General features: G+C 41.1%; 1 protein-coding gene across 1 annotated transcript in view; it reads right to left on the reverse strand.

Moving 5' to 3' along the window:
* Positions 1–14,815: 14,815 nt before the first annotated feature.
* The window catches only part of large2 (LARGE xylosyl- and glucuronyltransferase 2), a 49,325-nt gene continuing 40,045 nt past the window's right edge, over positions 14,816–24,095 (reverse strand). The window contains exons 12-15 of the mRNA XM_082525997.1: positions 23,754–24,032; positions 22,867–23,013; positions 22,574–22,769; positions 14,816–19,076 (exon numbers count right to left, since the gene is read on the reverse strand). Coding sequence (XP_082382123.1) covers positions 18,879–19,076; positions 22,574–22,769; positions 22,867–23,013; positions 23,754–24,032 — 820 coding nt within the window. The 3' untranslated portion in view covers positions 14,816–18,878. The remainder of the gene's footprint in view (positions 19,077–22,573; positions 22,770–22,866; positions 23,014–23,753; positions 24,033–24,095) is intronic.

Here is a 24,095-nt window from a genome sequence, read left to right on the forward strand (position 1 = left end):
TGGAGATTTGCACATGTGGGTTAGAGAGGGTGTAGCGACACACAAACCTTCCCCCGGATTTTTTTCACAAATCACACCCTGGATGTAGCAACTGTGACGTCACCGTTTGGTTTCTGAATTCTTGTTTTTAGGCCTTGAGATTAGGGATGGGTATTGATAAGATTTTCACGATTCCGATTCCATTTTCGATTCTGTTTAACGATTCGATTCTTTATCGATTCTTTTTAAAAAAGGAGAACACTAAGGTCGATTAGCTTAGAACTTTGTTTTTTATCTTCTCTTTGAACAAGATAGAAATTTAGGAGTAACATGGCATTACAAACCCAACAGTGAGATCTTAAGAGATCCAGCCTACAGCTCTTCAATGGGGTGTCACAGGGACCCCGGGGAAAAGAAATTATAAATGTAAAATAATAAAATAAATATTCTTCTGTAGCAATAACAAAGTATAACATAAATTATTCTGTAGCAATTACACAAGAATATCCAGCAATGTCCCTGCCTACAATTAAACACATTCACTTACCGAAAATCGGGGGCATCTGCTGTGGCAAATGGGTGCAAGCCTTTGACCACAAACTTAGTCACTGCTCGGTGACATTCGTCTATCCTGGCCTGAAAGGAGACGCTACCGGTAGACTGCAGCGACAACTGCCAGCATCTGAGCCAGACTCTGTCTGTCTCATCACGGTCACCTAAATGCACAGTAATGGCAGGTTTTGTAATAAGGCAGATCGCGCTAACATAATATGCACTGTTAGTTGATTATTTACCTGCCGTATTAACGGGAGAGGACGTGCAAACGTTACCGCTGCTGCTGGGTTGAGATTCACGAGTCCGGAGCGGAATTAAAAACACGACATTCATTTAAGGTCATCGCGTGTTTTGTGAGCAAATGCTTTTGCATATTCGTAGTGTTTACTCCCTTAAATGAAATATCTACTTTGCAAGTATTGCAAGTTGCCCTGTTGTCATCCGTTCTCGTAAAGTATAACCAAACTTTTGAGCGTTTGAGCCGCCATGTTTCCTGCCAGGTAAATGACGCTCCACAACGTGGTGACGTCTTTCGGGGTGACTGGAATCGATAAGGGAATCGTTTACAAAAATGGCAAACAATTCCAGGGAATTGAAACAGTGCGAACCGGTTCTCAACAAGAACCGGTTTTAGATACCCATCCCTACTTGAGATGTTTTTGCTTTTGCCGTGTTGGAGTTTGAAGCCAGATGTGGCGGCCGAGGGATGGTGCTGAATGTGAAACTGCACACTCGGTGGCTAGCACTTTGTCCGTAACAAGCGGCTGTTTATTGCATGATACACAGTTGTTAGATGCATCCATCAGAGTCTGCAGCCAGTCCATTTACCATTTATGTTTGCTAACAACATTTTAAGTATATCCTGTATAATCCTGCTTTTCATTTTCAAAAATTGGCCAAAATTTGCAAAATTCATTGAATTTTTATTGTTTGACCCAAAACTGGGCAGAGGGATTTTATCTCACAGACTTCAGTAAGACTGAGAGTCACAGCTGTCACCTCCTGATCGCCATTAAAAAGAATGAAATGCACTGGTTTTTATATATAGTGCTTTTCTACTATACAGGAGGGCTCAAAGTGCTTTATACAACATGCCTTATTTACTCATTAATACAGCACTGTTTTCTATGCCCAATGCTTTCTACCTAACAGTCATGCTCACTCGTGTTCTGATGGATACATCAGGAAGTAACTTGGGGTTCGGTATCTTGGTCACGGATACTTTGGCATGCAGATTGGAGCAGCCAGGGATCGACGCGCCAAGCTTCCAATTAGTGGGTGACCTGCACTGCCTCTTGAGCTACATTCACCCCACAGTGTAGATTTAAGGTTAAGCCTTAAATCTACACTGTGGGATCAGTTTTCAGACATGGAAGCTACGTCTGTCTGTAACAGAGTTACTACTATATAATAATCACTATTTATCAGTGATGTCAATAGATTATATCATGAAATAATTATATTTTTAGTCCTTATTTAGTGTTTATTGTTACTTGCTTTTAATATAGTTTAAAAGGGCCGTCTCTTAATACAGTCTGTGCCAAAAGTACTGACAGGAAACTACATGCTTTTGCAAGAGCATGGTAACTGCAGGACCAGAAAGTGAAACTAAGCAGAGTGTTTGATCGAAACTTATAGTGTTTGTGACGTCTGGATGGAGTATATAAATATAACTAGGCTTCCTGTTTGTGCTTCAGACTTTGGCTGACGTGTCTGTGTGTCTGCTGAGTCTCCGTATTCCGGAATATGTGAAATTAAAGATCATTTTGTAAAGTAAAAGACCACTATGAGCTGGCCATAAAGAATCCAAAAGAACTCATTTTAATAATTAAAAAAAAAAAATTTAATCTCACAATTTTCTGTAATTAATCGCGATTAATCGCAATTACTTGATCAATAACCTGGCTAAAACTAATTTTTTTTTCAACTTTATATTTAAGCTTGTGACATTTCTGCAATATAATCAAGTAAATGCAGAATAAACACAAAGAATGTTAAATGCTTAAATTCAAAGAGAATTTGAATAGTTTTCTTCAGTCTTTTAGCACAGGTTCTCTACTGTGAAATACAACTTTTTAAAAAAACCTATATACTAATAGGTAAGTATACACTAATATATAATATATATTAGTGCTGTCAAACAGTTAAAATGTTTAATCTGATTCATCGCAGGGTTACTGTAGATTAATTTAGATTAATCACAATTGAATTCATTTTTATTCTATATTAATCGCACCACGGTGGCACGGTGGTTAGCACTGTTGCCGCACAGCAAGAAGGTCCTGAGTTCAATTCCACCATCAGGCCGGGGTCTTTCTGTGTGGAGTTTGCATGTTCTCCTCGTGTTTGCGTGGGTTCCCTCCGGGTACTCCGGCTTCCTCCCACCGTCCAAAGACATGCAGCTTGTGGGGATAGGTTAATTGGATAATCCAAATTGTCACTATGTGTGAATGTGAGTGCGAATGGTTGTCTGTCCCTGTGTGTTGGCCCTGCGACAGACTGGCGACCTGTTCAGGGTGTACCCTGCCTCTCGCCCTATGACAGCTGGGATAGGCTCCAGCGCCCCCTGCGACCCTGAAAAGGATAAGCGGAAGCGAATGGATGGTTGGATGGATGGATTAATCGCATTTCATTTTGCATGAGCAAACAGACTCAAGAAAAAAGGGAAAATATCTGCACTTAACATGTTTATTGAACATCTTGAACATTCATGTTAACAAAAAACTCTGTAAACATTTATCCCCTCTCTCTCTGTCACTCTTGGAGAGGCTTCAAGTCCTCAAAACGAGGAACCAAAGTTCTGTGAACCTCATGTTCTCAACGATAGTAATAGGTCTGCCCGAAATGTGTTGACAGAAACATTTCAGGGATTTTGAGTCATTCTGCACTCGAGATGCGTTAATTGCGTTAAAAAATGTAATCACGTTGACCGTGATGGTGGATTAATTCGCGTTAACGCGTTAATTTTGACAGCACTACTATTTACATAAAGCAGTATGAGCCTTTAACTTGGATTTATCATGTGATGAGTAATACTGATGGGACGCTTCTATCATATGATGCATCATACAAACTATCTTTTATAGCTGACATCAGGTTGGGCGTGATGGTAAATGTATAAGTGAAGATGTCTGTCGAGCAGCTGAATTCTTTTGGTTGTAATTAGAAATCTGGATTAAATATATTGTAGTTTAGAGGAGGGAGTTTGAACCTGACTCAGCCTTTTTAACCATATCACGAGACTATGATATAAATCATACATTCATTAGTGGATTAGTTGTACCTGCCTGAGCCATATTTTCATATTCATTTCTGTCACAGGTACTATTTCTGTTATTTTCCAGCTGAATAAATATCAGATGTAATGTACCACACGGTTCTGGTGTTATCACTTCATTCCATTAAGGAAAATTCAAGTGTAAATTATAAAGTGGCCTGTGGTGACTGAAATGGAAGAGTAGCTGAATGTCATGGTCTAAATTGACACATGTATCCATTTTCTGGATGAAGCCCTGCATCGTCTCTGAGCATGTCGGTATTTGTTTTCCAGTTCAATGAAAGAAAAACTGCATTTGAGAATCACCTATTTTTAAATCAACTTATTTGTTGTTGTATAAAACAACAGTTTTGCTACAAGCTAACATGTTTTGTTGCTGATTTTCCTCAGGCTGTTAGCTAGGTTCATCTCTCGAAACAACATGTCGAAGCTTTTCTGAAGTGTCATTTAACCAAAGTCAAATCATGTGCACAGTTATGTTCAGATAAATTACTACGAGCTGTAGGAAGAGGGAACTTTAATAGTTCCCAAGACGAGATAAAGCTGTGTTTGTTGCGTGATTTAGGCAAGGTCGAAGCCTATGTGTGAGTGTGTGTGTGTGTGTGTGTGTGTGTGTGTGCGCAAACTGCTCATTAGCTGATGGTAACTACACCTGCGGTCAAATGTCTTTTATCTTTGCTGACTGCTTTTGCTTTGATGATTATAAAAGGATTCAGTTATCGTGTTTAAGGAAGGAGCCTAGCTTGTGGTCTGAAGCCTGTAACATTGTATCTGAAGTAGTTTGATCACTGTAGAGATATTGTTTGCAGTCTATTTTTAAAAAGCCTCTGGAGGCACACCTAAACTAGAATTTGTTCTTTGTTGGAATTCTAAAAGATCTGTTCAGTCTCACTACCACAAGATTTACCTGTAGATTCTGAAATTTTGCAGTTCTGTTTCATCCTGAATTATTCTGCTTTTACGCATCGCATACGCATGCTTTTACAATTCCTCCATCATAAGGAAGCCATGTAAAATAAAGCCCTGTGTGCACGTGCACATTCACACACATGTACACTAAGAGTTCCTCGAGTGAGCTCAGCAGATGTTGTGAGCAGGTGTTTTGGCCTCTGCTCCAGGGGAGAAGTTTGGTCTGTAATTGGAGACCTGGGGCCACGTTGGACACACAGATTTCGCAGAGCATCAATGCTGCACCGTTTGGGCGTCATTTACCAAATGTTGCAATATGTCTCTCTAATGAATCCGTTGTGTAAATGCGTGTTCACCCCTTCACCCTCATTAAATTCTGCTGCTTCTGTGGCCTCCTCACTGAGCCGTGTGATGTCAAATGTGAGAGGAAGGATCTCTGATCCACTTTTCCTAACTGTTGGCTGCTGAGAGGCACCTGAGCCAACAGCACATCAGGGGCCCCGTCAGGTGGAAGTTAAAAAAATAGAAATTAAATGTGTAAATAAAAATAAAAAAATTTAACCAATGTGCGTGCGTGCGTGCGTGCATGCGTGCGTGTGTGTGTGTGTGTGTGTGTGCGTGCGAGCGCGCACAAGCGTGGAGTAAAAGTAACTTTGTTGTTAGTTGCTGTGAAATCAATACACAGCTACAAGAAAATGGTCAGAAGAGATCATTTGTAAGTTATTACTATGTGGGTGTTGTGGTATTATGTGCTGCAAGTTCAACTCTGTAAAGCTAAGTTGCCCTTAGAGAGGCAGACTGAAATCATGAAAATTTTGTTAGTGGAGAAGCACAAAGTGAGATGAAATGTGTGAAATGTAATCAAACAAGTGATATTCCTGCTTTCTTGCCTCATAACAAACCATTACAATTATTATGCATAAAAGGCTTATTGTAGTCTCAGAGCAGAAAGAGCCCACAGATACTGTTTAACAAGAACCACTAAGAAATGAAATTGTTTCAGTGTTCCATCATCTCAGTCTTAAACAGTGAACAACAATGATGATGTGTATTTCACACTGTAATTTTCCAGACAGAATTATCAATTGCTGTGAATGATTGAACCAGAATGAAAACATTTTAAAACATCAGTGAAGTAAAATTACTTTGCTCTAAACGTGTATCCAACAGCAACCTTCTGTCTGCTACAGAAAGGAGTCATGAGCAAAGCGGAAGGTAAGACAGACGACTGCCTCGCTAACTGCAGGGCTCTATAGCACTTTGGTGCAGAAACGTAATGGTAATCAAATATATGACTAAACTGACATATAACCACTCGACTGAAAAATTATGCACAGGAGGGTGGACGCTAGCCTGGCAAAAGATGGCTGCTACTGTTATCCACACTCAGCAAATTAACATTGTGTGTTTGCAGTGCTATGCACTGTTCAAGGTCCCACACAACTCATGCTAGTGTTCCTGAAACCCCCCCACAAAAGTTTCCACCAAGGACAAACAGCATCCACCTATGGAGGCAGAAGGAGGAGAACACTGACTGCAGACTGCAGGACAGTACTTCTCTGGGTTCACTGGACTAAGGCACTCAAACTACTCTGTTAGCGTTGCACACAAAACATTAGCAGGATATTCATAATGGTATGGCTAGATTTATATGAAGAAGAAGAATGCATTCAACATATTTAAACTGGGGTGGATAGGATCATATCTGTGCTTTATTGACTGCTAAGAAAGGTCTTGGTTCAAGTTGGAAGTCATGACATTACTTCAGCTCTCACTCCAACAGTTTTTGGAAGTACGGTTTGCGACTGCTAAAGGCAAATGTCGATATTTAAATCATTTTTCCGAGGACACATATTCACAACTGAAAACTGATCAAATTTGAAAAGAAAAATTGAGAAACATGAATTTCTCTAGAAAATACAACAAATCCAGATTCAGATCCTGTCTTCCTTCTCTCACCCCAACTGGTTGCAGCAGATGGCCCCGCCCCTCCCTGAGCCTGGTTCTGCTGGAGGCTTCTTCCTGTTAAAAGGGTGTTTTTCCTTCCCACTGTCGCCAAAGTGCTTGCTCATAGAGGGTCATATGATTGTTGGGTCTACCTTACAATATAAAGCGCCTTGAGGCAACTGTTATTGTGATTTGGCGCTGTATAAATAAAACTGGATTGAATTGAATAGATGTCCAACTGGACGGTGGTACACAGTTCATGTTTAGTGTGGATTGAATTTTTTGCCAGGTCAGAGACATAATATGCAAAACACATCATGGATGGATAGAGGATGAAATCTGTTACACTTGCTATAACATTTATGATATTTGGGTTTTTTCAGTCTGCGAGTCATATGGAGGCATTTTGACCTTTTTAATTGCAAGGAAATACTTTTCATCTTTAGTTCAACAGACTTTAACAGGTATAGATGTGCATCCAAATTACTGTCCAACTTTTTTTGAGTCACAATGGAATGGCTGTCTTCACTATATAATATTACAATAAATAAAATAGAGCAAATGCATAGAAGAAAAAAATACCTTTCACCAACCATTTGCTTGACAATGAGCCAGCTTTGGTTACTGGTCGGGCTGGAATTTGGGTTTGGGTAATGTCCATCTATTTTTATACCTCAGTGTGAAATGCAGAGGTGCTCAACCTACTTGGTTAGCGTGGATGGAACATTTATACAAATACATTATGATAAATAGCAGGACTTTTTTATTCAAAATCTGTTATAGGACACCCTGGCTGGAGCAACCCAGCAGTCAATAAAGCCCAGATATGATCCTATATGTGTATAACTATGTTGGATGCATTCTTCATTGTAGTCAGGGAGAAAGTGTCATCCTCCCCTTTATAGTGCTCATAGAGACCAGGCAGAAAGAGAGGGGAGAGGTATTGCCATTGATCTGAGGCGGGTGACGACTCTTCTGGGCCAGTGATGCGAATACTTTTCTGCTGGATCCACATTTATACTGTGTAGACTGTAAGAGTAAAAACTGGCCTGTACCCACCTCCATCCTCTGATGGCTTCATCATCTCCTTCTAGCCAAACACTGAGCACAGGCCAAAGCTTCTGTTGACACAATCTGGAGTTGATCTAGGAAATGTAAGCTTGAGGATTCTCTAGGAAAGGATGTTTTCTTGGTTTCACTTGGTTACATTTAAGATTGTGGTACACTCGTTGGTAACGGCTCTAAAAGGGTTAATCGATTAATCAAAGCTCAATACAAAACAGTGTTGGGTTTTTTCTTGTAAGTTAAACACCAGCCCAGCAACAATACATTAATGTCATTATTAAAACAGGGAAAATAAATGATCATTTAGTGTAATATAAAAATATAAAAAATGTAAATACAATAAATGTAATTACACTTGGCCAGCTCCTAAACAACAAGGATACTGTCTACACACGGAGCTTCACATGTACATTCCTGGCAGTGGAAATCAAACATACCTTTCTTGTCTGTATGCAGCTGCTAACCATCTGTGTGTCTGCGGATATGCCCGTAGGTTCTTTATTAAATATAAATCTCTCTTGGGTCTGCTTCTCTTTTATCTTTGCACATACAGTACATGTAAAAATATAATCCTGGCTGTCTTTGCGCTCACAATAGTTTCCAAATATCTGTCCACAGAGTCAGAATTAGAGAGAAAATGTGCCATTTTTTCTGGAATAATCTCTGCAGGGACATGAAGCTGTCAGAGCTGGTTACTCTTAAGTCAGTTTACAAATATTCAGAAAATGTTACTTTTTTCTCAAAGTCTCAGCTTTGAAAATTGAGCTAAAACTTTGTCACTTTATTTGATTACATACGAATTGGATGTTATTTTCGTGTATTGTAGACGGTGACAGTTGTATATGTTTGTAATTGGTACAACTTCTGCTGCTACAAGGAGATCAGCTTTGGTGGACCCCAACCGGTCGCAGCAGATGGCCCCGCCCCTCCCTGAGCCTGGTTCTGTCGGAGGTTTCTTCCTGTTAAAAGGGAGTTTTTCCTTCCCACTGTCACCAAAGTGCTTGCTCATAGGGGGTCATATGATTGTTGGGTTTTTCTCTGTATGTATTATTGTAGGGTCTACCTTACAATATAAAACGGCTTGAGGCGACTGATGTTGTGATTTGGCGCTGTATAAATAAAATTGAATTGAATAAAACTGAAAAGTTGAAAAAACACTGGACGTTAACTGGAGAGCAGCTAAGAGGAGTTGCTGGGAGGATGAAGCAGGTGAGTGTGGGGAGTGTGGTTCATTCTGACATACCTGACGTTAGTTAAACACATGTAGTGTTTGTATAGGTAAAACAACAAGGCTGGGGTGCGTAGACAGTTTTAGAAAAACTTTTGACCATTCACCTTTGGTTTTAGGTGAAGGGAAGGACTAATAGATGGGACGATAACCTCAGATACCCGGAGGCAGACTATGAGCTATATACCATTATAGAACTATATATCATAGCGCACAGACCTGACATTATTCAAGCCAGTATTATAATGTACTATCCATAAAACAACTGGGAAGGAACAACAGAGGAAAGAAATGAAGATGTTATTCAACGTGGAGCAGACGTGTGTTGTGTGTCTTTATGACACGAGTTTTATGACAGAAGAAAAGAAACAGCTGCTTTTATGAGCAGGAGGTTGTTTATTCCACCACTGGAGACATGGGCTGAGGTCCGGGTGGAGCAATGTGCAATGTGGAGGTAAATCTTTTTTCACACCTTTCATTCGCCTCTGTCAGTGCGCCCCAGGGTGGCTGTGGCTACAATGTAGCTGCCATCACCAGTGTGTGAATGTGTGTGTGAATGGGTGGATGACTGGATGTGTGAAGCGCTTTGGGGTCCTTAGGGACTAGAAAAGCGCTATACAAATACAGGCCATTTACCATTTACCATTCGTTTCCCTTTCACCTGCACTTTTCAGTGGATCTGTTGTAAGGAAGGAATAAAAACTTAGCAAATTAAGGAATTTTAACGAGAGTATATAAAAATATTTACAAAGAATATTAAAATAGTTAAAAAAATTAACATGTACATTTTTATGATCTGAGTTAGGTCTTTAACAGTGATAACTATAAGCAACATATTAAAAAATGAATGCGATGATAATAATGATGGTCATAATGATAATGTTTTATGATGTGAATAAACAGCTCACAGTTCAATATGCTAGGCTTCGATATGAGATATTCAAGTAAATCATATGTGAACAAATTCAATCAAAATATTAGTTATGAGCAAATAAATCACTTATGTTGAAGGTCCAAAGGTATTAATAACCATAGTGGCAAACAGTATGAAAAGTCTGAGATAAATAAAGGTGGTCGTCTGGTTTTATATAACTTTGTGTTGACGGGTTAAAAATCCCATCTTTCGCCAACCTTAACCTAATGGCCAGTGTTTGGGGTCAGAGTATTGCGTTTGATACTCCCCTCCATCCACCCCAAGCACCTCCTGCTGACTGCTGTTCATAAATGTGGCTCTTTGTCCAGGAAAAAAAACTGCAGTCAGTCCTTTCTACATTTGCTTCTGTATCATCACTTGGAATCTAATTTACAAGGCAAAATACAAACTTTTCAGCAATCGTGTTTGATACTTAAAAGAGCGTTTGATGAATTCATTCATTTGCATATTGTACTTGTGCTGCAGGGCAAGCCCTGAGATTAACTGGGGATTTTTGTTGAGCATGTATGTTGTGGGGATGAACAGAAAAGTATTTGACCAGCATAATATAATCTGCAGTATGATCATTGCTTTAACATTGTAACAGATAGCTTTAAGATGGCCTTAAGATGTTTATGCATACAAGTTATTATATTAATTTTGTATTCCAGGTGCAGTTATAACTATTTTATACATATTGCATATCTGTGCTTATTTGAGTTGATGTTCAGGTTCTTTAAAGGTCGTAAGCCTCACTGACGTGACTGTTCAGGTGATACATGCTGAGGGAAAACTAGAACATAGAAGGAATTGCAATACATGCTTACAAAACACTTATATCAGGTCATTTTATATTAAGGTTTTAGTAGAGGTTCTTGGTTAAAACATTTATTTAGTAGAAGACATACACATAGTCTCAGTGAGCTTCTGGTCTAGTGAGAGGTCAGAGGTGCAACAGGTGAATTGAGAAAGAGCATTTGAGGACGAGACACAGACAGTAGGAGGTGAAGAGGTGACACAAAGAGCATGTGAGGTCAACACACACACACATATTGGTTAGACTTATTTCGAGGAGAGATTAAGTTATGTCTCGACAAGAAAGAGGAACAATTCATTTTAAGATAAGAACGGAAAGTACCAAGCCATGAAAATAGAAGATGATTTTCTGGGTGAAAAGTCATGATGATGTTGATCTGATCTATGTATAAAATGTACCGGTGACGCATGAAGGGGCGTCAGTAAACAAACCCTGATGTTATAAAATAATTGTTTGTGCCTTAATAAGTCGAAGATCAATTGCTGTTTTCAGTGATCTTCCCACGTGTGAATTAAAATCTTCGTTTGACTTCACCCGGCCGGACCAGTGTGGTTATTTTTCGATCACCTCTTGTACCCTTCCTCAACTTTTGAATCTTAACAATGTTCAATAGAGGGAGAAGAAACTGTACTTTTCAGTAATTAAGTGCATACAAAACAAGAACACAGAAAAAAAGAGAAAAACCCGCCAGAGAGCCATGGGTCAGTGCTGCCAGTATTTGTTTCTAAACAACCGTTTGAAAGCAGCGTAACGGTTCTTTTCTACCTTTGCTGTTTTTTCATGACAGCAGTACATCAGCTGCTTTCTGCTTTGGTGAGCATTGCTTTGGAAGTGGGAGGCATTTGTCTTGAAAGAGATTGTTATCGCAGTACTTCAATTGTTTCTGCAGATATTGGAAATAAGGAAATGCTTGACTTCACAGTTCTTTTCCCTCTCTTTTTTAGTGAAAGAAAAGTGGTGAGGGAGCCCATTATTCAAGCAACACATCTGCAAAGGACAATTCAATTTCCAGGCTTTTGCAATAAATGTCAGAGCAGGAAAACGCTCACAGAAAATTGCTTAATGTGGTTTTGTACTGAAGAGAAGGTGTAGGCGTGTAGCTGTATTATTCATGCTATGGGACTCAGCTCCCACTTAGAGACGGAAGGTCAGAAGCTTAGTCCTAAAATTTTTATTGATAAAATTCTCCAACCTTCTCTCTGAAGAAAGAAAAAGAGATACGCCTAAACTGCATTGCCCATTAACATGTAAAGGAAAATGTATTTCTTCTCATATGAAACTTAACCTGACTGCATAACCAACAAAAATAATCCACGGTCCACATCAGGTAGTGAGTAAGGTTTGGCTGCATGACTAAAAATGCTACTCCATGTGACTTGATGTTTTTTACTTAATTTGATTGAAGTTCTTTCACTCAAGATCACAGTTTAGGCCAAAATTTACAGATGAATTTTAAAAAGTGGGGAAAATGGGCGACTAATATTCTTAACTCTTCACAGACATATGAATTATGTCCCAGTGTATTTATACATCTCTAGTGTGTACTGGATCTCTTCCAATTCAATAAAAATAGCAGAGCTTTTACACAGGGAATTCACGTAGCATAAACTGGAAAAAAATGATGTGGGATGGAGAACGAAGATGTCATAAACAAACAAATAAACAAACATACATGTCATAAAAACCTAAAAACAAAAATAGCATCCTGCCCGTGTCATTCGTCCTCTGACATGTTTGTTTCAGGCTTGGAAATTGTAGCTCTTTAATTGAACAGTGCTTAGTGGCGGTTGGAGATCAACTCTCTTCAGCTGTGATTTATTACATGAAATTGTTTTCACGCTAAAACAGAAGTTGATGTTTGTGAAAAGGATCGTGGTGAAATCGCAGTACACGGGGTATGTAGTCAGAATGAAACTATGAAGAGTGATGTTGGAGTCAAATTGTTAAATGTTGTCATTGTGTTACTTAAATTTGTAAGTCTTAGTTCAAACAGCATCATCAAAGACATTTCTTTGTTTCTATTACCCTCCCCAGCCTGTTGGCGGGGGAGGCTGTAGTGTTTTATAGGGACACATCACATGTGAGGGTTCTGTTTTCTTGTTTAGTAAATTTCCTGCCCTTATGACCCTTTTGGTGAGCAGGAGGTCACACAAACGCACCCCAAAACACAAACACACACATTCTCGCACAGGCATACACACGTGCGCACACATACACACATGGTACCTTATCTTTTATAACCATGGGGGGGGGGGGGGGTTACAATGGGAGGTGCTTGTGTGTACTGTAACTGTTGTCAATAAAAGGCGGGAAGTGGAGGCCGGGGTCGAGGTCGTCTGTGGTTGGATTCAGAGTGCTTTCCTGAGACACAGACCGGGGCCTCCCTTGCGCAAGTAAAATCGCTGTTCGTCTTGCTTCCTTGTCGTTAACGGGAATAAGTTTCTAAACCAGCGGGGCCTGTGGAAGCGCAGACCCAACAAGTGATCTTAACAACAGAGCCTCGACTGGCTCCTTTCAACACGGAGAAACAGAAGCTCTGCTTCAAGACATGTCCAAGCTCCTCCCCCCTTCTTTTTAAGGCTGAGGGTGAGGATGGAGGAAAATGGAGGAAATTTGCAACGTTTCTCTTTCAGTCAACACCCAGCTCTCACGGCCGTAGGCCAAGGTGGGGATGTAGATGGACTAAATAAATCCTAGAACATTCAGTTAGATTTGGACTGTTCTTCAAAACCTAACTGAACAGGAAGAGTGAACCTTCTCACCCGCCTTTTTTGGGCCAATCATCCTTGACATCACGCCTTTTAAATCTGTGCGCATTCTCCTTTTCGGACTCTTTTCGCGCAACCCACCTCCTCCCCATCTCCACCTCAGACAGAGCTCTATTCAAGCCTCAGTCTGCATCCTCAGCACCACTAGAGGTGTGTGTGTGGGGGGGTCTATCAAAGGGAATCATATTCAGTTCTTCCAAGTGAGCTCTACTTATTAAAAATGGGATACAAACCGATTTCCTGTTGACATTCTAAAAGCACAGCAGCAATAAAAGGGTTTAAAAGATTTGTCCTGTGGAATTTGTGCTTCTGTGCTGTTGTGTGAAATAGATTTCAATACAGAAGTCTTTGCACACGTCTCCTCCCTATATAATCCTTCTGATGCATACGGGATGCCATCAAAGAAGCTCTGCCCTTGTCTTTGAGGAATGTCACAGATCACTTTAATGCAGTGATTTTACTGAAAAGGTTTAAAATAACTGCAGTAAAAAACAGGCATGAAAGGTACTTTGAGGTTTCCAGTAAGTTCTTGTACAGTCTTACACTCACATATGAGCTTGGTTAGCCTACATGCAGGGAAGCTGACTAAGAACTGATAAGCTGTTACTAAGAACACTGGAGGTGTGAAGTGGATGTTCTCCTGCTGTGAAATGGGAGCTTGAGCGATATTACGTCTATGTGTCATGTGCTAATCATGAGATGAAGACCTGCTCTGCATTTGACGATGTAACGCAGAGAAGCAGAAGGGCATACTACACGTATGTAACTATATGTATTTCCATCTTATGCTACATTTTACTATATTTTGGATGCATTTGTAAAAGCTTAAATGGCCCGGGGCACATTGCAGCCCACTCTTTCCCTCATATTCAGAATATTTTGTATTGTCGGCATTTCTGGCTTCACACACACACACACACACACATATATATATGAATGAAAACATAAATGCTTTTCTAAATGTGTATTCATTTGCTTTTCTACTCTCTCACCCCAATTTGTTAAGAAATGATTCACTTCTGAACAAACTGCAGGCAAAGTTCTGAATCCAATTACTGTATTGTAATTTGCATTAAAAGGGATGAGAGCCATCAGGGGACCTATTCATCCAAAACAATTTGGTTTGTATTTGGAATTTTCACTAGGCCAATTACACACATGGAAGATTCAGCCGGCTTAAAACCACTGACCTTGGCAAATATTCTGAATTCCTGAAGTTCCCAAGACATCCTTGGATCCAAATGCTGCAGCGTTTGTTCATTTAATGCTACTTTAGCGAGCTTGAGGAGTATTTGCATCCTCATGCAGAGCGGAGTCGTGTTTGTCAAGAATGCTGAAAAACTAAATACAGACCAAGTGATAAAAAGGGCAAATTTATTTAAAGCACTTACATAGAAAAATATGATCGATTTGAGTCAACAATAATAAATAGAGCGCCTGACTATCCCCAGGCCCTGTCGGTACAACAGTACAATCAATATCCAGTTTCACAATACAGCAAAGGCACTAGCATTTACCACAATCAACAACACGGCAATAGAGGTGGTGTGGGTGGGAGTGGACAGGGAGCAGGGCTCTTCACGGCACCGTCTGGACTCGTCAAACGGCCGTCACATACACCGTCACTCGTGACCCACCTCCCATGTTTGCCGTATTTGCAGTGGAAATTACACGAGATCTGCTTGAAGTCTTTTCCGCTTGCCTTTCCCTCCCCTCTAAATGCAGGTAGAGATGAAAATTTGTAGAGAATGCTCAAAAACAAAACTACAGCGCGATGCTGCTACAAGCGATAACGCTGCACCTTGGTACTTGTTTTGCTCTCCTGCGCTACAGGGAAGGATGCAAACATCGTGATCAGCCTGCAGGCAGCTCCAACATAACGTTAAACACGGATGCTTCTGAGCATAACTGACCAAAGCGTTCAAATAACCAAAAACTAAACTAAACTGAAGCAGTAGGACTTATCCATCATGTCCAATGCTACATGTCATAACAACATGACAAATGTATTTCATCATACTTTACTGATTGGAAATGTTGGACAGAGCATCATTAAAAACAAACAGAAAATGAATAAAGTCCAACTGAAATAAATATCTTTCTGCAGCACACGGATCAGTTGTGGAAAGTTCAGGAGAAGCATTCTGGTTTGACGGCTGCATTCCAGTTTGCTGCTGTTGGATGTTTACAACTTGAACATGTAGCTGTCAACAGATTTACCGATTCGGACGCTCGCTGTATTCTTGTGATTTTAAAGAAAACCCATTTGTAACCAAGTTATTCAGTTTGATACACGTCAGATATTTTTGACTAGACTGGTTGTGCTCTTAGCTTGGTATCAAGATCTGAACTGGGTGCAGGGTTAGCGTCCCCACTGTAAAGACTAACAAACCACCGGCACAAGATGTCAGCACTGATTTCCACGTGATGACATCCTCAACCACACTTTAAGACTGAATGGACATCATCTTTTGAGAAAATCAGATTTCTTATAATCTTCCTTTTAAAATATTCAGTCACACTGTATTTAATTCTTGATGCTGCACTTTCACGGCTCTGTTACTTTTCTAAATGCATCTGAGCAAAGTGCAAATAAATGTGCATTGGTGGGAAAAAAACTAACCATCTTGACTTTATGAAGCCTCAACTGTCATGGTCTCCGTGCCTGCCGGCCGGCTCCGCATTGCTGCATGTGTTTGTTTTGTTTTCTCTCTCTCTCTGCCTGGGCGGAGCTCACTGTGGGCTCCCGCCCTTGGCCCACACACCTGACAACAATCAGCTGTCATCACCTGAAGCACTATTTGAGGCTGGAGCACAGATCTTCTCGTCGCTGGATGATTGTACTACAGACGTTAGTGATTCTCCCAGCTTATCTGCTTAGTATTTCGTGATTTGTGAGTGACTCCCTTTCCTCTACCACAGACTTTCCTTCCTGGACCTGTGACCTCCCTACCGTGTGAGCGTGTGTGAGTTTGGGCGAGAAGACGAGAGCGAGTGTGAGAGAGCTTCCCCGTGATTCCCTGGAGTTGGATGTTTTCCCTTCACTGTATATATCGTGCACCGGTGTTGTAAATAAACTGTTTTTGGAGACGTCAAACCGCTCTGCTCTTGAGTCCCTACTACCAGTTGTGACATCAACGTACTGAAGCTCTTTTGTGCCAGTAACAGATAAAACAAAACAAAAAAAGCCTTTTGTGTCAGACTTTGACCTGTAACTTTGTTTGGTGGATGTAAACAGCCTTACAAACAAATGTAACACCAAATATTGCTGGACAGGAAGTTTACTGTAATTGCGCTTGATATCCAGTGACCTCATGCTCCGATTTCACTACATCATTAATTCGTCTCCAGTCTCACAGGCCTGCAGGCTCGTCGGGTAAGGAGGAATAACTGGTTGGAGAATGCTTGGTGGTGGGTGACTGCTGTCCCTCAGTGACGTTAATCACAAAGAGTGCTGCACTGAAAACTACCCTGTCATTTCTTTGGTTGCTAGAAGATTGCCATGGTCACCTGTAGTTCATATGGAAGACTAGTCTGCAAACACTCACTAACTAATCGTGAAACTATCAGGTTTCTGGTTGACCTGAAACAGAGAACGTCAGGTGTCAGAGTACAAGTTGTGCATTTCATTGAAAAAATACAACTTTTACTTTGAAGTTTCTCGGGTTTGTGTCGCACTCCTGATAGTAAAACTATCACTCAGTGGTTAGTTAGGGAGCGTTTGCAACTTGGCATTTCACAACAACAACAAAAAAAAACTACGGGGGACCGCATTAACTAAAGCAATCACAAGGTTGTCAGTGCAGGATGTAGTTCTCCAACTGCACCACCCCTCACCAACGTTATTCCTGTGAGGTTTCCAGGTTTATTGACGGGTCTGAGTGACCGAGCCCGTCGCTGATATCATGTAACAGGCTATGACACAAAGTTGGGAACACTACACTACTTTTTTACTCTTTTCTTTTCTCTGTCAGTAAAAATTCAAGCACATCCTGTGTTCTGAGTTAGCCGGTCAGCTGTTTCATTTTAAATAGCTTCAAATCTCATGTAAAATTAGCTTGGAAAAATATTCAATTTGGCAAAGAGAAGAGGACACAGAAGCTTCTTTTTCCTGTTATAATTCAACGTCACCTCCTGATTAGAAGACTCGATCTGCATCAAAATAATCTGACAACAAACTGCAGAAATCCTTCAGATTCTAGTCTGCAGGTAAAGTTGGAATAACAAAAAACTGAACTTTGGCTGCAGAAACATTTCAGCTGGACTTTACAAAAACAGCAGCACAGTGGGTAAAACAGTACAGTAGATGGCACGTACAATCCAGTGATTCAGACACATTATAAATGTAATGGCACAAAAAAATAAGCTCCTGCCCGTCACCGTGCTCCTATTTCAAAGCCAATAGCTTCATCTCATCACTGACAATTATGTGTCGGTGTTGGTCGTGTGAGTTGGTCCCAATTGGTAATGACACATCTCATCAATAATTTTCTGTTTCCAAGGGAGGAATCATGGGAGAAAAATGTAGATTTTTCCAACATGAAAAGAACGTGTTGTGCAACTCTTTACATGCAAGACAGAAGCAAGCGTGACACTGAAGACGAGCTGTAAGCGTGTTGAAGACGTGCCCAGTGATGCAGCTGGATCGCTTGTTCCGTCTCTCTCTCTCTGTCTCTCACACACACACACACACACACACACACACACACACACACACACAGCACATCCCTGAAGCCCACAGAAGAAACTTAAATCGTTTGACCAGGACACTATGGATTTCTTTATAAGAGGTCAGAAAATATAGAAAGAAAAAAAACTGATTCTTGTGTAAAGCCATAATCAAAACATTGTAAATGCAAATGCTCACTATCATTGGTTCAGATTTGCACTGAAGAAAAAAAAAGAAAAGAAAATATTAAATATCTTAGTAAATATCAGGAAAGTGATAAGGCTTAAATCTTTCTCCAGTTCGACGTGCCTCCCAAATATGATTCCTAATGTCGGAAGTTTTTCCCCCAGGTGCCAAATATCCAAATATCCGTGGAGATCGACTGGTTCACTGTGTGTCTGCTTGAAAAAAGCCCTGATTGTCAGAACAAATTGTAAGAATATGGTTGTTGTTTCCTCGCCTTAAAGCTAGTCCCATCAGTTTCCACTCTCATCTATTGTCCCCTTCGGCCGTGTCAGAGTCCCGCGTTACAAATCCGCAGCTGTGCTGTCCTGTTTTGGTTTTCGTCTCTGCGTCCGGTCCTCAGTCACTCCAAGTTGCAGTCGACTGGAGAATTAATGCACAGGAGCCCGGGGATGCTCAAAAGGGCTGTAAAGCTTATATCCACACTCGATACACTCCAAGCCCCTCCAGCGTCAGTACACGTCGGAGCTCGCAGGGCTGACAGAGCTGCTCTTAACAAGTCTACTTTCTAGATGTTTCTCTGGGCAGTGAGGTACTTGAGAGCTGCAGAGCCATACTTCCTGGACAGATCCTGGTGGAACTCATCCTTCAGGGTGTTCAGACAGTTGCGGTAGCTGGAGCTGGAGCGAAATTTAGAGATGTCGAAGCTGGGAGCGTGGGGCATGTGGATCATGAAAGCATTCGGCAGGACCATCAAGTCATACTCCTGAAAAGAAGAAAGAGATGATAAATGGAGAACAAATGCATTTTCAAATGGCTTTCAGCCTCCACTCACAGTTTGGGTAAGTTTATCAAAACACGATGGGACGGGTTAAATACTCCCTTTAAGAATATTAATTTTATGCTACAGTCACGCGGGGGAAAAGCCAAAAATGATGACCAAAATTATCGTGAGTGTGTACACTGAACTTGCAATCTTTGGTTGCCCAGGTCTGCAACAGGAAGGTGATAAAATGGCAATAACCTGGAGTTCATCTGTTATCAGCTTGAAATTTAATGGGGACAGGCTGGCAATTACATGCAATCTCTTTGTGACAATATGGCAATTAACTGTGATCCATTGGTAAAAAATTGCAAATCTTTCCCATTACACAGAAATTCATATTAAATCTCAAACACACATTGCTCCACAATATGGTGAATGGATGTGGACAATGCTTCATTTTAGATTTAGGCTCCATACTGCATCATGGTTAGATGGCTGCTGGAACACAGTCATTTCCCAGCTTCTGGGATGCATAAACTGTACGTTATCTCCCACGAGGAGCATGGTTTTGGTTCTGCTGGAAGTCTTTTTCCTGTTAAAATATGGCGTTATTTTTGTGCCACTATTCTGAGCGCACGTAAAAAAAAATTGCAGGTGCAAGTGTTGCATTTTGAGGAGAGATTTATTTTGAGCGAAGAAAAGCTAAATTTGAGTGAACAAAATTCATTGCTGCGTACACACACACACACACACACACACACACACACACACAATAGCAGCCCCTCTCGCTCAGTTTTGCATTTGCGCTCTCTCCCAATGTGTTGCTCGCGCTCTCAACATTTCTGCCCGTGCGCGCTCAGCTCTTTCTGTACACCGTTATATTTGTGCCACAAACCAGCCAATCACAGACTTGGATGCAAAAAAATTTGATTGGCTGTTCTGGTTTCCAATCAGCTCGAAATGGCGAAATGCAATATCCCAGAATGCATTTCGTCCCAAACTCAAAAAGGCAGTGGCGGAGGAACACAGAGTGGCGGAGTTTGAAATATTACTCTTTCTGGGTCACAAAATAAACTTTAAGATATTTTCATGCGAGAATGGTGCTGTGTAAACTTCAAATATCTGCTCGATTCATCAAGACATCACACATTTCCATAAGTGCTCTAACGTTTTCGGAGATGCCTGTTACCCACCAGCTGATCGCATAGCTGGACTGGCCACTGGGCATACCGGACATATGCCTGGTTGGCCGATGATGATTTTTCATTTTTATGTTTGTTTGTTTGTTTTTGTAACAGTATAAACAATGAAAGGTGGTGGATTAGCCAATTGGTCATGATCAACTCTGGGCTGGACCAATTACAATACATCCGTATTGAGGGGAAAAGGAACGCGATTCGTCCCAGACTTCAGCGAGAATGAAAAAAACACCAAAGCTGGAGTTATTCTGGCGTTACGCTGCGCAGCTGCCTCTTCTTCTCTCATTCTCCCCCCTCCCTCTTCTGTTGCTATTTCAATCATGAAACTGATCAATGATCAGCTGATCGTCTCTCTTGTTTGCTTATCACCCACTTCGCGCCAGAAACAGGGAACCAGCGGATGTCGCTCTAAACAACAGCACGTTCAAGCTTGATCAGCTGTTGTTAGAATTTATTTAATATTACTTTCTAGTATCAGCTGATGTTTGCTGGAGCCACAGCTGTAAAAGCTGCTGACCATGATATCGGTTTGGAAACATGAAGCTGATACAAATCATACATGTGTACATCACTGTCACAACATCGTTCGTTTTAGTTCAAAGGCTTTATGATTTATGGTGGTGTAGTCGGCCGAATTTTTGTCAGTTCAGCTTCATACATCATGTTTAACCCGAGTTCCCACCCGGTCAGCTGGTGGTTAACAGGCGTCTCCAAAAACGTTAGAGCACTTATGCATATATGTGATGTCTTGATGAATCGAGCAGAGATTTGAAGTTTACACAGCACCATTCTCGCATGAAAATATCTTAAAAGTTTATTTTGTGACCCAGAAAGAGTAATATTTCAAACTCCGCCACTCTGTGTTCCTCCGCCACTGCCTCGTTTGAGTTTGGGACGAAATGCATTCTGGGATATTGCATTTCGCCATTTTGAGCTGATTGGAGACCAGAACAACCAATCAGATATTTTTGCATCCAAGTCTGTGATTGGCTGGTTTTGTGGCACAAATATAACGGTGTAGAGAAAGAGTTGAATGCGCACGGGCAGAAATGTTGAGAGCACGAGCAACACATTGCGAGTGAGCGCAAATGCAAAAACTGAGCGAGAGGGGCTGCTATTGTGTGTGTGTGTGTGTGTGTGTGTGTGTGTGTGTGTGTGTGTGTGTGGATAATAGCAAACACTGAAATACAGTTTTTGCACGCAGGAATGAATTTTGTTCACTCGAATTAAGCTTTTCTTCGCTCAAAATAAATTTCTCCTCAAAATGCAACACTTGCACCTGCAATTTTTTTTTACGTGTGCAGAATAGTGGCACAAAAATAACGCCATATTAAAAGAGACTTCCTCCTTCCCACTAAGGATCCTGTTCATAGGGGATCACTGGAGTACTCTCTGTAATTTGATTTTGATTTGATTTGATTTTGATTTTTATTGATTAGCATTCAAATATCTCAGTGAAAACAGAACAAAGATCTACCACAAAGCAAGAAAGCATGAGACAAGGCTAATCAAAAGGTATTGGCTGAAGTAATATAGTAGGACTGTTGCCTTATTTTAAAAAAAGCACATGAATGTTGCTATGAAGTTGCTCAATCATTACATTACACTAAAGGCATACAATAATTTATATGACACTGAGTAAAACAAGCATCTGAGATCCTACAGCCCAGCCAGACTCCCACATACTGACTGTGAGCTCATGTGACACACAGATTACAACTGCAATTAAATTTAATTACATTATACATTATGCATATGAGGCACAGACCAAAGACCATCAGCAAGAAGCTTGATGAGAAGGCGATTAATCAGAAATGGAAGAAATATAAAATGACCATTACTCTCCCCTATGTCTGGACCTCCACATGAGCTCTTGCATCATGGGGTGAAGATGATCATGAGAAAGATGTTGGACCACAGACAACAAGAACACCACACTGGACTGATATCTAGCAGCGCTTGCAAGGTCCTCCTGTTTAAGGAGGCACGTGACTTAGTTTTAAAAATCCAAATGATTCAGAAAAGGCTTGGGAGAGAGCTGTGTGGTCATATGAAACCAAAATCAAGCTCTTTAGCATCAACTCGATGTGCCACGTTTGGAGAAAGAGAAAGTCAAGCATAGAAACATTATACTTTTCTGCTAAGGACGGGACAACTTCACGGACATCTGAGTTGACAAGCGAAACACGAAAGGATTTACTTAAATCAGTTTATAACTGATTACTATCCCCCCACCCCACCCAGTCGTTCTTCCCCTGCCATCTTTGACTAGATTATTGTGTACATGAGCACGTTTACCTGTGCATCCAGCTCCATGATATGGGACACCTTGTTCCAGCCAAAGCCCACAAAGCGCTGGTCGTACTCAGGACATTCTCTTCTCACCACAACGTATGGCTCAAAGTCTGGCTCCCACTCCACCTTATAGGGCGTGGTGGCCGTTCGCCATTTGGCATAGTTGGTAGGTGCGTGACCCTTTGGCCACACATGATACCTGTGACAGGCAGGAAGAAGGAGACATTGCCAGTTAAATAATCCTCCAATCATCATCGACTGATCAGAAAAGTTCATTTTGGTTTGTAATTAGAAACCTGAAGGTGTAGAGAGTCCCCATGTCCAGCATGGAGAGCAGCTCGGCTTTGGATTTGGGGAAGGACAGACGGTAACGAAGGGTCTCGAAAGCTGGAACCACCAGAGCCTTCTTTGTGTGAGCCATGTCCATCTGCACCACAGACTTTCTGCAGCAGCAAACAGGAAGTGAGAGGCAGCTAAAGCAGCACGTATCTACCAACAGGGATGACTAAACCCTCGAAAACAGGATTGCAGTCTGAAAGTTCAAAGTAAGTAAAACTTCCAGAAATGCCATGAATAATATATAATGAATGATTTTTGGTTCTTGGTTAGGAAAACTACTCCAAAAGGATTTTATGCAGGACTCATGACTCACCTCTAATGCTGGGCTCAGACTACACAGCACTTTGTGATCAGTGCGTCTCCTATTAGGCGGATATAATCGAGTCAAAAACACTCGCAATGAATTGGCAAATAGACAGAAATCCTAGACCGAATCATGGCAGGAATATCCTGGTGAAAAGGAGGGAAACGTCATCTCTTCTTTGTCCAATAATAATTTTAAGGAGTGTTAAAATATGTCTACTCTTGTTTTCAGTTCATCTTGTGTAGCAGGAGAGCGTCCTCACTGAGGAGCAAACACCGTTTCCACTCGCAGCAATAAGGAAAATGAGTCAGCGCAGAACCAACGGATGTCACAGCACAGCATTACAACCTCTAAGCACAGCGGAAAGTCAAGGTGTAGGCATCAGAGTTCATTACTCTATTTTATTTTAGTCAGTGGTAAGGTAAGGGTATCAGAAGTACAGTTATAACACCACATCTGTATGTAACACTCTTCAAAAAAACAAACAAAAAAAAAACAAGCCATGAAAAGGTTTTTTTACAACAGGACAGTTGGACTTACCTCAGGTAATCATAGAGACCGTACATTGGCAGGAAGTCCACGTCAGTCAGGAACACGTAGGGTGTGTTGGCATTCTTCAGGGCCACGTTCCTCACCAGGTTGACCGGGTAGAACTGGCCCTCCTTGTAGACAATGTGGTAACCCACGTTCTTGCGGTTCTTGAGGACCTCGGAGGCCTGGGCATAACGCAGGAACTGCTGAGCCTCAGCGTCAGACATGTAGAGAGCTAGGCTGATGGGGCCTTCCCAGTGCTTACAGATGGCTTCCAGCATCTGCAGTCTGTAGCAGGCACACACGGTCATTTCACACATTTTAAAGCACACAGATCCAAGCCAGGAGATG

Source organism: Aulonocara stuartgranti (assembly GCF_965226115.1).
Source record: "Aulonocara stuartgranti genome assembly, chromosome: 1".
Taxonomy (NCBI): domain Eukaryota; kingdom Metazoa; phylum Chordata; class Actinopteri; order Cichliformes; family Cichlidae; genus Aulonocara; species Aulonocara stuartgranti.